Source organism: Phaethon aethereus (genome assembly GCF_964289735.1).
Source record: "Phaethon aethereus genome assembly, chromosome: 17".
Classification (NCBI taxonomy): domain Eukaryota; kingdom Metazoa; phylum Chordata; class Aves; order Phaethontiformes; family Phaethontidae; genus Phaethon; species Phaethon aethereus.
Genome location: NC_138593.1, coordinates 16,244,790 through 16,257,901, shown reverse-complemented (window position 1 = coordinate 16,257,901; position 13,112 = coordinate 16,244,790). Strand labels below are relative to the sequence as shown.

The following is a 13,112-nucleotide window of genomic DNA, read 5'->3' as shown; positions in this document are numbered from 1 at the left end:
CCGAGAAACCACAATGATCAAGGAAGCAAGCAATTTCAGGTCATATCTAGCAAGGCAGCCTCTTTCAGTCTTTTCCTTCACTGCAGCAAAAAATCAGGATGCATGCATACCCTGACGACTCACCTATCCTCGCCATGTGCTCTGCTTTCTTCACCTCTTGCTCTGCACGGGTCTTGAAACGGTTTGAAGTATATTTGTACATCCTGGAATGATCAAAACTTATTAATCAGCAAACTTAGCAGTAAGGTCAAATCAAGATTTCATGACTGTATGAGAAAATAAGGTCTCCACATGCTACTCTACTCTTCTCAATAGATTCAATAAATGGAGAAGGAGGTTTACCTCCTCAAAAACCTCCCATTACAGATAAATAACCTTTCCTTTCTCCTGCAAACAGCTGTCCATAGGTGCAGTCTGACAGTGCCCTTCTCCAGGCAGGGCTAGCTCAAAGCCTCTAAGTGGCAGAGCAACTCTCTGAATGGAGTTTCAAGTTTCAGCTCTAAAGTTTCAGAGTATTTCTGTGTGCTACACATCTGACTCACAACCTTGTAAATTGTGCTTGATTTGCAGGGGCTTGTTTCACCTTCCCTATGTCATAACATGCCAAATGCAGACCACAATCTGACTAACTACTGCAGAGTGAAAGAGGCAGGAGTGTGTAAGAGCCAGAAGCTTGTGAGTACACATAAACCTCCGTGCAGAGGTATGTAATTGGGGAAGAGGAGATGACACCAAGAAGGATGATCAGAGCCTGCAGAAACTCAAACCGCCTTAAGACACAAGGTTTTGGATGTATCAAGAGGAAAATCCCATCCCAAATAACTTTTTATGAAAAAATAAACCTCTCCAGCATTTAGCCAAAGCAAAAGCCAGTAGAAATGCTGTTTTAACAGAGAGAGGCAGAAACACATAAAGATGTAAGGTTTGACTGACCAACTTATTAATGTAGGAGGAACCACACTTAGATCCCAATGAAAGACGACATACCCCCAAATGGCAGATAATCTATCAGGATCCATGAGAAATCACCTTGCACAGATGAAAAATTCCATTTAGGCGAGCACACATGGATGTCGACACCGATGTCAGAAATAGTCTCACCAACAGAAATCCCTTGTTCCCAAATCCAGTAAATTCACACCACAAGCATGGGCCACTTAAATACATTTCTGCATTTGCTAAACTCATTTTTTTCTATTCGTGAGGATCTCCTCACTGAGGAAAAAGCAGGCAGGTGCTAACTCATCACCATGTTAGGAGATGCAGAGTCAGGTTTTTGGTGGCGCCATCTCCTCAAATCTACCTAAGAGCAATTAAGGGCAATTCAAGCTACCTGAGGTCAAGAGAGAGAACACATTCTGAAAACCAGACTAGTTTAATTAAATTACCTCATCCATATCCTGCCTGACTTTCCAGGGAAGGAGGGGCTGGGGGGTGGGCCAGAGGAAGAGAGAAGCAGGGTAGCAGGATGAAGCTGAATTATCTCAACGGTAGATAACTGGAGCGCCTTCGTGAAGGAACACCCTTGAATATGGTCTGGCTACTTCTATCTGCATGGCCCGTGGTGCTAAATGAGCTCAAACAGTTACTGCAGGAAGGAACAGATGGAAGCAACCCTTCAGGAGACACAAGCCACTCCCAGGGAAGCTGGTACTCTGGTATTACACCTTATACTGGTGAAGGATCTGCACAAAACCAGCCTGCCCCCGCCACCAGGATGTTAACAGGTTCCAGAAAGGTATGGAGAAGCCTCTACCCACAGAAACACAGCTTCCAGAAAGAGCAGATGACAAAAGGAAAACAAGTGTCCTGCTCAGGAGACAAGCTGTTATTTCTGACGAAGAACAGTGCAACAGCTGCAAAATCTCAATTTTCAGTAAAGGCACTTACCCTAAAGCCCACGATAGATTTCCATTCTTTGTTCTCTTAACATCAACACATTAACCTGCAGACAAGCCACAGTATGAACTTTTCCTTCAGAGATGAAGATTACCATTGCTGAGCAGTTACAGTTTGAATTCTCCCTTCTAGAACTGCAACTATTCCCCAAAACCAATGAAAAGCAGGTACAGAATTGGTGATAGGGACTCAGAAGAGCTACTGTCTAAATTGTCTAAAAACACAGTCTCTTTTCAACAGAAAAGAGTCCTATGGTATAGAACAAAATCCTCATACCCATCCCCAGTCATCTACTACTGACCACTTGAAAAAGAAGAGGCAGATGAACATCTGGGTAACCTGGTCCACGTTATATTATCATGACAACGCTAGCACCATCCCATAGTAATGGCATCGTGTCTCTTGAGTCTCACAAGAAGCTGATCTCTGATGAGACAAAAAACCTGTGCCCCAGTCCTCTGCTTTCTCTCCATAGTACTTTGTTGGACTGCGGCACAAGAGGAAGCAGCACGTGGCACTCACATGTAAGTAAAACGCAGTTAGAAATTCAGAGGTCTCTACCCAGCAAATCAGGGCTTACAAATCAGTGGCAAGTCAAGCTGCACCTACCGACTGCCTTCTACAATGAAATGACTGCCTTGGTCAACAAGGGGAGAGCAGTGGATGTAATCTGCCTTGACTTCAGTAAAGTTTCTGATACCATTCCACACATTTCCATTTAAGAAGCTGAGGAAGTACAAGCTTGACAGACAGACCATGCTGTAAACTGAAAACGGGTCAGGCTCTCAGGGCAGCAATCAGTGGCATGACATCAGACTGTAGTTAGTAAAAGTATACAACAGGTTGATTAGTAGGCCTATATTAATGAAACACTACTGCAATCTGAAATGCAATATTAAAACAATCTGCAAATACCCTATAGAATTACTACTATTTTATTAAGACAAATCATGTTAAGGTATCTAGAATGCAGCCTATGTGCTCTCAGGGATAGAACACCACTGTTACCTCAAGCAGACTTAAATACTGGTTTTCTTTTCCCTTCCCATCCTCACCACCTTTTCCAGTCCCTGTTAAGCCAACTGGCAGCACACCTCAGCTCACTTTCAATTTTTTTGTTTAAGGGAGTTTAAAAGGAACATGGGGAAAGGTTATTTCCCAATCTCTATTCAAACCTAGATCAGTTACACATAAAAGTTAATTTTCAAAGCAACGGTTTCAAAGTGCTAAGTCTAGTTTCTTTTCAGTAATAATTCGAACACTGACCATATGTATTTTCTTGCCCCACTTAAACAGTTACGCAGCAGTTTTGTATGGATATGGCATTTTGAACGATCGGTATCTTCATTTCTTTGATTGCTCTGAAAGGGAGCCAAATTGCACAAATTATGCGATTTTCAAAGGCATTAGATTTTCCACTGTCTACCTCTTTTTCCACGATGTCAACACCACATTCCATTCTCTTATGATCTCTTTCTGTGGCTTTAACATGGAATTATGCAGGATATGCGTGGAGAGCAAAATGCTAAACCTTTTCTGTAAGGCAACTCCAAAATGTTGCACATGTCTGTAGACACTGGGTCCGCCACTTACCTTGGCTTGTACAGGCAGCATGAAAGTCGTTTGGTTTGTACTTTGTGTCCATTTATGAAGATCCTCATTCTAGGATCAATATAAAGCACAGCAGCATAGGCACGGAAGGAGCGGCGCTCAGGTTTCCTGCAAGAGAGGGATGCTTACACAGACTGCGCAGTTTGTTCAGCATTTCCTTGTAGGAATACCAGCAGACATTCTCCCAGTCTGATCCGTGTACCCCAAAGATGACTCCATCAATTCAAACCCTCAGTAATCAGGGTCTCTTTAGTCAGAGTGCTCATCTTGGAGTCTCCTTCAGGCTGCATTCTGCTTTCTCTTTCCTTAAGAGTTTTTTCTCCTTCATTCCCTGCCAATTAAGATGAACCATAACATACTACTGTCACAGGGCCTCCTCCTCTATCCAAACCAAATGAACAAGTTTCTCCATGGACAAAACTTTGTAAGATCCTTATTTCCCAATAAACTTCTACCCAGGAGCCAAGTGACCAACAGAAGCACCTCCCCACACTGCTCTGCACTACTCCTGATGTATTTCAAGCACCTATGGCAGGATTCACACCTCATGCAACTGTAACTGTTATCACCTCAGCTCATAGCCATCTACTTCAAAACATGCCAAAGAGACAACCTTCAGCAAGAAAGCTAGGTATTTCTATTTTAATTATCGTGCAGCTACGTTGTGAGGCTTTTTTTTTTTAATGTTTTTTCTACCTATGTCTTCTACAGAGATTTTTCTCTTGAGCTGTATATTTTAAAAACCATTACAAAACACTGATGCACATAGTACTGTAGCTTGAAAAGGGTATTTTGAATACAGCTGGATAACAAAGGTCAAACCTACAAACTGGACCATTTAACACTGTGTGCCTCACTGTAGAGACATACAGTCAGGAGTATGGTCTGTCAGAAACTACACTGATCACACAGAGAAATGGTATCACAAGGTCAGGAGGAGGAAGCTCCTTCCAGTGACCAGTATAATCATGGAAGCTCACCAGCAGGCATTAAAGAAACTGAGAAGCATATTAGATCCCTGGAGGTCCCCAAGGAGTTTGCTGCACCTGTGTACTCAATAACATCAAGCTAATACGTACAGAAATAGCTAGGTTTACAGTGTTTGAAACTGTATTTCTACAGGCAATTCAAGCACATCAAGGAAGAACCATGTAACCTCATAAAAAATGTAAAGCTCGCTAGGTGTGCCCATGGAGATCTGGGATTTAGTCAAGCATTTGGCTCAGTTACACTCAGTTTTTCCTTTTCAGGCTACAAGTGAACTACTCAGCAAACACTCAGCTCTCCCTGAGCAGGGCCCTCTGCTCCTCCAGCTGCCCTCTGAGCACATCCTTTTTCCTCTTCCTGCAGGGAAGTCCAGGAGCTGCCAGAAAGACGTGGTGGTATGTCCCACTTGCACATGTACCATTCGCTCGTGGAGGCCAATTTGTGCAGTGCCTCACATTTTGCCAGGGTTCATTTAATCACAAAACTGAACATCAGTCTGAGAGCAACACAGACTCGTGACCAGCTGTCATTCTGATGAAGACATCTGTGATGAGTGTAGAAAAAAAATCAAGCCTATAGCTTAGGGCTCCTTTGTTTTAAGGCACTTAAAGAAGGGCATTGAGTTTGCTGCTTTGACTAAGCTGAGACAAGCCAATGCAGGCATTCACACCAAACACAACCATAACACCCGCCAGCCGTTTACACACATGAACTCCAAAGTGCTAAAGAAAAAACTAAAGAAATCCTGAATTCTCCAATTCACCATAGAAAGAGCAGCTTTAAAAAAAAATGCATGCACACAGTATATAGCCAAACCCTACACATAATTTGATCAGAGCCCAAGGGCCTGTAACACCCATCACACTTACGTTCCCTCTGGGGGTGTTTCGGCCATCTGAATGTCTCGGGGGTCAGAAGTCACATCCAGCTCTGGCTCTCCATTATCCATTAGTTTGAGGTTAAAGATGATCACCAGGGTGCCTGAGCAAGTAACAAGTTGATCAGGTGAATCCCAGCCAAACCCCAAATACCTCGCCAGTGACCAGCACTGTCCATACATACCTTTCTCACCATGGATCTTATTAAACTGCTCCATCACTTCCTGTTCTGATTTGAAAGGGGAATACTTGTAAATTAGCTCCGTCTCAATAGCAAACTTCTCCATGTTGTCAGTCACAGGCTCCCGGCTTCGTGCATTCCAGGTGGGCAGGGGAACGATGACCTGCAAATTGCATCACACTGTGAGTGATTCAGGCTCACCCAGTCCAGTCAGTCGCTTCTGCAGATCACAGCCGAGTGACTTACCCCTTCTGACAGCCCCCTAAATCATGACAAGAGTCCTTCCTAGCATTTCAGTGGTTTGCATGTCTCAAATGCTCGAGGACCCTTTTTTGCCAGTCTCTTGAGTTGCCTTCCTACAACATCTAGTCTTAGACTGAACTATTCCCAAGTAACCAGTATGGTACTGGCTACTTGCACACTCAATGCCTTTTTTCCCCCTCCTCTTATAACAATTTTCATAGTACTAAAAAAACACCCAAAATTTGCTTCTTTAAAAATGTCAACCTCTGTGCTTAACTTCTCTCTTGAACTCAAATACCCTTCACTCCTATAAAAAGTGACATATTGATCATGATGTCACTCATTATTTTTATAGGATTCTAGCAAAGTTATTCGTTTTTTCTGCATTTAAAACAAAAACACAGCTAGAATTATAGACTGCAGCTGCCTATCAAGGACAGTGAATCACATTCTCACTTTAGAATTGAGCCAATCAAGTGAAAATTTCTGGCTCCAGAGCTGCTGTGGGAACTACATCACTGTTCCCAACTTGCTTCAGCCATCAGCTGGCCACTAGGCAAGCATTTGCTCCCTCAACAGCTTCTTTGTTGAGCTCCCTCCACTAATCACAATGGAAAATTATTTCTTAGATACTATCCCAGTGCAAAGTTAAAAATTTTCATTATTAGCCTTGCCTGGAAAATACTTGTGCTTGAGCACAAAAATACTTCCATGCTAAGAGTCTGGATACAGAACAACAATGCTGGAATCTATTAAGACATATAAGTTTTCAATAGGTAGAACCACACTGACCTTTTATTTAAAAAAAAGATAGAAGAGACATGCCTGGAGTTTATGACCTGCAGGTAGCAACTTCAATCACACCTTTAGTTCTCTACAGAAAATCAAATCACAGCAATAAATATAAATAGATCTCAAACCCAAATTTTGTGGGAAAAGGAAAATGCAAGAAGTCTGGGCATGCCCTGAATTCAGCATAAGCAACTTTAAGTGACCAAAACAAATCCTTCAAGCTATCTGTGGGTTAGAGACAGACCTCTCAAACACAATTAAATCCAAACGAGAAAAAGACTTTGATGACTTTGCAGAACCGCTACCAGTGTAGCACCAAGAGAAAACCATGCACTGATCCAACCAGAGTGGCAACCAACATTCACAGACTCTTCTCCTGTGAGAGCTGGGGAAATCCAGATGAGACAGCATTTACCATATTCATATAATCATAGAATCTTTGGGTTGGAAGGGACCTTTAAAGGTCGTCTAGTCCAACCCCCCTGTCATGAGCAGGGACATCTTCAACTAGATCAGGTCGCTCAGAGTCCCGTCCAACCTTGACCCAGAATGTTGCCAGGGATGGGGCATCTACCACCCCTCTGGGCAACCTCTGCCAGTGCTTCACCACCCTCTTCATAAAAAATTACTTCCTTGTATCTTGTCTAAATCTACCCTCTAAACTAAAAGTTTAAAAATGTTACCCCCCGTCATATCATTAGAGGCCCTGCTAAAAGGTCTGTCCCCACCTTTCTTAGAAGCCCCCTTTAAGTCCTGGCAGGCTGCAATAAGGTCTCTGCGGAGCCTTCTCTTCTCCGGGCTGAACAACCCCAACTCTCTCAGCTTGTCCTCACAGCAGAGCAGTTCCAGCCCTCGGAGCATTGCTGGGGCCTCCTCTGGACCCCCTCCAACAGGTCCATGTCCTGCCTGTGCTGAGGGCTCCAGAACTGGATGCAGCACTGCAGGGGGGAGACCCAGAGCAGAGCAGAGGGCAGAATCCCCTCCTTTGACTTGCTGGCCACACTGCTTTGGATGCAGCCCAGGTTGGCCTTCTGGGCTGCGAGCGCCCATTGCCAGCTCTTGTCCAGCTTTCCATGCACCAGTAGTCCTTCCATGTCCCTCTCAGAAGGGCTGCTCTCCATCCCTTCATCCTCCAGCCTGTACTAATACCAGGGGCTGCCCCAACCCAGGTGCAGGACCTTGCACTTGCCCTTGTGCATAAGCCCTCATGAAGTTCACATGGGCCCATTCCCGTCCAGGTCCCTCTGGATGGCATTGCGTCCCTCAGGCATGTCAACTGCACCACTTGGCTTGGTGTCATCTGCCAACTTGCTGAGGGTGCCCTCGATCCCTCTATGTCACTGATGAAGATACTAAAGAGTACCGGTCCCAATACAGACCCCTGAAGGACACCGCTCGTCACCGGTCTCCATCTGGACATTGAGCCATTGACCGCTAACCTCTGGATGCGACCATCCAACCGATTCCTCATCCACCCAGCAGTCCACCCATCAAATCCATCTCTCTCCAATTTAGAGAGAAAGATGTTGGGGGGGACTGTGTCAAAGGCCTTACAGAAGTCCAGACAGACGACATTGGTGGTTCTTCCCTTGTCCACTGATGTGGTCACTCCATCGTAGAAGGCCACTAGGTTGGTCAGGCAGGACTTGCCCTTGGCGAAGCCATGCTGTCTGCCTTGAATCCCCTCCCTGTCTCCCATGTGCCGTAGCATAGCTTCTAGGAGGACCTGTTCCATGATCTTCCCAGGCACAGAGGTGAGGCTCATGGGTGGGTAGTTCCCAGGGTCCTCCTTTCTAGCTTTTTTTTTTAAAATGGGTGCAATGTTTCCCTTTTTCCAGTCTTCAGGGACTCCACCTGACTGCCGTGACTTTTCAAATGTCATGGAGAGTGGCTTGACAACTACATCAGCCAATTCCCTCAGGACTCTGGGATGCATCTCGTCAGGTTCCGCAGACTTGTGCATGTTCAGGTTCCTCAGGTGGTCTCAAATGTGATCTTCTCTTATCGTGGGAGGGACTTTGCTCCTCCAGCCCCTGCCTTGCAGTCCGTCCCCTCAAGAGGTGTGGAAAGAGAGGAAGACTGCCAGTGAAGACTGAGGCAAAGAAGTTGTTGAGTACCTCAGCCTTCTCCTCATCTGTTGTTACCAGTCTGTCAGCCTTGCTCATCAAGGGGGGTACGCTTTCTTTGACCTTCCTTTTCTGTCTGATATACCTGTAGAAGCTCTTCTTATTATTCTTTGTGTCCCTTGCCAAGTTCAGCTCCAGCTGTGCCTTGGCCCTCCTCACCTCATCCCTGCACAACTGGGCAGCATCCCTGTACTCATCCCAGGATACCTGTCCCTGCTTCCACCACCTCTGCATTTCCTTCTTGCCCTTTAGTTTGGACAGCAGGTCTTGACTCAGCCATGCTGGTCTCTTGCCTTCCTCTCCTGATTTCTATACCTGGGGATCGAGAGCTCTCGCACCCTGTGGAAAGCATCCTTAAAGATCTGCCAAAGCTCTGCTCCCTTGTCCCTGAGGGCAGTTTCCCAGGGGGTCCTATTGACCAACTCCCTGAAGAGCTGGAAATTTGCTTTCCTAACATTCAGGGTCCTGACTTTACTCTTCGCCCGCCCCACATCTCTCAGGACTGCGAACTCCACCCGTCCATGATCACTGCAGCCCAGGCTGCCTCCAACCTTTACGTCACCAATTAGCGTCACACGCGTTGGTGACCATCAGGTCCAGTATGGCATCCGCTCTGGTAGGGTGTTTACTACCTGGCAGAGGAAGTTATCCTTCACACACTCCAGGAGTCTCCTGGATTGCCTACAGCTCGCCATGCTGCTTTCCCAGCAGATGTTGGGGTGGTTGAAGTCCCCCGGCAGGATGAGAGCCTGTGAGCACGATGCCTCCTGTAGCTGGAGTGTGAAGGCTTCACCAGTAGACTCTCCTTGATCAGGTGGCCTGTAGTAGACACCAACCACAAGGTTCCCTTTGTTGCCTCGGTCTCTGATTCTTACCCATAAGCTTTCAACCTGCTGGTGGCTATTGTTCAGAGACAGCCCTTCACAATCTATCCCTTTCTCTGCCCTTCCTTCCTTGCCTGTCTCTTCTGAACAGCCTGTAGCCATCGATCGCCACACTCCAGTCATGGGATCCGTCGCACCAAGTTTCAGTAATGGCAACCAGATCATAGGTTTCAAGCAGCACGGTGGTTTCCAACTCCTGTTTGTTGCCCATGCTGCATGCACTGGTGTAGAGCCACTTCAGCTGGGCTGTCTGCCATGTCACCCTCTTAGAGGAACCCCCTTTAGTTCCTTTGAGGTCTTTCTCTGGTGCAACAGGCTGAGGGGCCTCACTAGCACCCCGTCCCTCTAACCTCACTGTCTTATCCCACAGCTTGTCGTGGGTAAGCCTGATATTATCCCCCTCCCGCTTCGAGTCTAGTTTAAAGCTCTGCCGATAAGCCCCACCAGCTTGTGAGCAAAGACCCTCTTTCCCCTTTGAGAATGGTTAATCGCCTAGCTGATGGCAGCAAGCCAGGTGCCGTGTAGGCCATCCCATTGTCAAAAAGATGAAATTGTGGTGGTAGCAGCAGTCTCGGAGCCATGCATTAATAGACTGGGCCTGTCTGTTCCTCCCTATGTCGCTGCCCACAACTGGAAGGAGGGAGGAAAAAAATAACCTGTGCTCCAGACTCCCTTACCAACCGTCCCAAGGCCCTGAAGTCTCTCTTGATCGCCCTTGGACTGTGACTTGCAGCTTCATCTCCGCCCACATGGAAGAGCAGTAGTGGGTAATAGTCTGCGGGCCGCACCAGGCTAGGAAGTTTCCTAGTGATGTCCTTAACCTGTGCCCCAGGGAGGCAGCAGCCTTCCCTAAGAGAAGGGTCGGTCCAGCATATTGGACCCTCTGTTCCCCTCAGAAGGGAGTCACCTGCAACTATAACCCCTCTTTTCTTCCTGGTGGGGGTGGTCGTGATGTGGGCGGTAGGCCTTTCTGACCTTGGCAGCACCGCCAGCGTATCCGGACCATCATCCACTTCATCCATGGACTGTTCTTCCACATCCACAGCCTCATACCTGTTGTGCAGAGGCACCGGGGGAGGCAAGGTGGGCAAGGAGGGGGTTCGCCTGCTGCCCCGTGCATGGACTTGCCTCTGTTCACTCCCTTCCTAAGCTACTGCCTTCAGCCTGGCAGGGGAAGGATACAGAACCCCCTTGATCTTGGGTTTTTTTCTGGTGGCTGTTCCTGCTTCCGTCTCAGGGAGGGCAGAGCATGGTTCCTCAAGTCCATCTCTTTCTCAGACTCCCTGATGCTCCTTAACCTTTCTACCTCCTCTCGTAGCTCTGCCACCAGGACAAGTGATCTCAGTGATCTCTGAGCAGATCGTCCCCTGGTCACACCTCACACAGCTGTTCTCACTGCTGTCATCCATTACCAGTGAGAGGCTCTGGCACTCTCTGCAGCCTGAGACCTGGATGGCTGCACATTTCCGTGGGAATTCTGTCTGTGTTGCCATATTCATTCTGGCGAGCATATTAGTTTGTTACAACAAACCTCATCGATGCCTTCTTCCTCATGGAACGTTCGTGACAACAGGAGGCAAGTCATGGTGTTGCCTTTCTTCGTGAACAGGATAAAATCCTTCCCAATCCGCATGGAACCCCTGGAGACAAGATTTCAGGCTGCATGTTACACCTGGTGCACAACATTTTTTAGAAAGCAGACCACATTACTGCATTTTCTTCACATTACATTCAATTATGGGATGCCAAAACCCAGTAAGGCAAAAGAAGGGCTTAAACATCAGCTATCTTTCTCTCTGAATATCTCTTTCCTTTCAAAAGGCATCTCAATCTGGACGTTTTCATAACATTTCAAAACATTTAACACTAGTCACAATTAAAAGGTGCAGAAGTACAGTGTGGCTTTCCAGGCTCATACTACACAGACAGTTTTTTAAAAAAACAAACAAACAAAAAATTTTTAAATCTGAAAAAGATTACTAAGGTGAGACATGACAATAACCTTCAAATGTATGAGCAGAAAATGTAAGGGAGAGAGCAAATGCACACTTCCTTTTGCCGTACACAGAATGAATAGCAGCAGACAAGTTTCTGGGAGACAGACCATTTATTTCCTAACGTCTAACTCTAAAGATGCACTGACACTTCAGCTAATGCAATTTAGCAGCTAGTTGTCACAAAAAGGGACAGTTTCATCTTCTTCTCCAGTCTCCCATCTCCAATAGTGCCTTCCTCATCTTCTGTTTTACCCTATTACCTGACTTGTCCAAAAACCCTTAACAGAGAAAAATTAACATTGCATCAAAAGAAGGATTAGCATTCTGTCAGTTCAGTTCTCTTCAGATTGGCTTAATGCGATACCAAAGCTCACCTTTCGCCTGTTTAGGCTTCAGTCTGCATTTCTCAGCTGTAATATAGTATGCCTCTTGCTCAAGGTTAAGAACGGGATAGAGATCTGTCCTGGAAGTGCTCAGGCAGGATCTGGGATCTGTCCTGTACTGCAACTGGATCAGTAGTATCTCTAGATCCCTTACATCCCCTTTTTTAATTCCCCCTACCCAGAAGAGTCCCACAGATTTCCCCAGTAGGATGCATATAGAATAATCAAGCCACATGGAACAGCATAAAGCAGAACAGCCGATCAGAGTAAGCCCTGTACCTTTCCCAAAGACAGCAGTTCACCACAGCAAACTCCCTTCTCTTTCCTAGCTAATCCCTGCCAACTAGTAAGATTTCCTTCCCACCTCTGCTCCTCTGTCACTCTGTCACTCCTCCTCTCATTCCTTCCATCATCCCCCTTCTCCTCCATGCATTTGTTTCATTTAAGAAAAAAAGAAAAGGTTTAAGTCCATCTGACTTGTACCATATAACTTTCCTAGTGAGAGGCTGCAATGCTATTTTGCTCCAATTTTACTATCTGCCACAGGCATATTAAAATTTTGTTTCCTGCTCTTTCATTTTTTTTCCCCAGCTCTGATCTGTATCCTCTGCATCATGCAAACATAATGGCAAAACACTGTCATCAGCTTTGGACAGACCTCTCTGCCACTGAAGAACTACAGCAGCTGTTCCTAGAGCTCCTGTCTACCAAACCATGGTATCTTTATTTAGATTTCATCTGCTTTCCCCTCTCACCCCTCAAAAAAAAGATATACACCTCCAAGCAAAAAATACATTTACTATCTCAACTCTAACCTCCATAATCTCAGAGGGCTGCCTTTTGTTATACCTACGATTTCAAGCCGTTCCCATACTGCCCAATTTGAGTTGACTCAGGTGATCGCTTGGCTGATTTACCAAATTGAATAACACTGGCAGCTTCATCTGGAACAAGAGACAGAGAAGAAAGAACAAAAAATTATATTTTAATATAGACACACACACACATATTTCAAATAAACTTATTCACTACTGTAAGTAGCACAGAAAGACTATAGCATGGAAGAGGCCAGAAGCCCAAGCCAAACCCCTGAATCCCTACCATACAGCCCTGTAAGATACACATTGCTCC

The 13,112-nt window shown here is 45.8% G+C and overlaps 1 protein-coding gene across 1 annotated transcript in view; it reads right to left on the bottom strand.

Moving 5' to 3' along the window:
- MORC2 (MORC family CW-type zinc finger 2) overlaps nt 1–13,112 on the bottom strand; it is a gene marked incomplete at its 3' end in the record, with an annotated part of 58,771 nt that overhangs the window by 23,879 nt on the left and 21,780 nt on the right. The window contains exons 5-10 of the mRNA XM_082007492.1: nt 12,835–12,925; nt 11,133–11,241; nt 5,560–5,719; nt 5,367–5,478; nt 3,493–3,618; nt 124–203 (exon numbers count right to left, since the gene is read on the bottom strand). Of these exons, the coding sequence (XP_081863618.1) occupies nt 124–203; nt 3,493–3,618; nt 5,367–5,478; nt 5,560–5,719; nt 11,133–11,241; nt 12,835–12,925 (678 nt within the window). The remainder of the gene's footprint in view (nt 1–123; nt 204–3,492; nt 3,619–5,366; nt 5,479–5,559; nt 5,720–11,132; nt 11,242–12,834; nt 12,926–13,112) is intronic.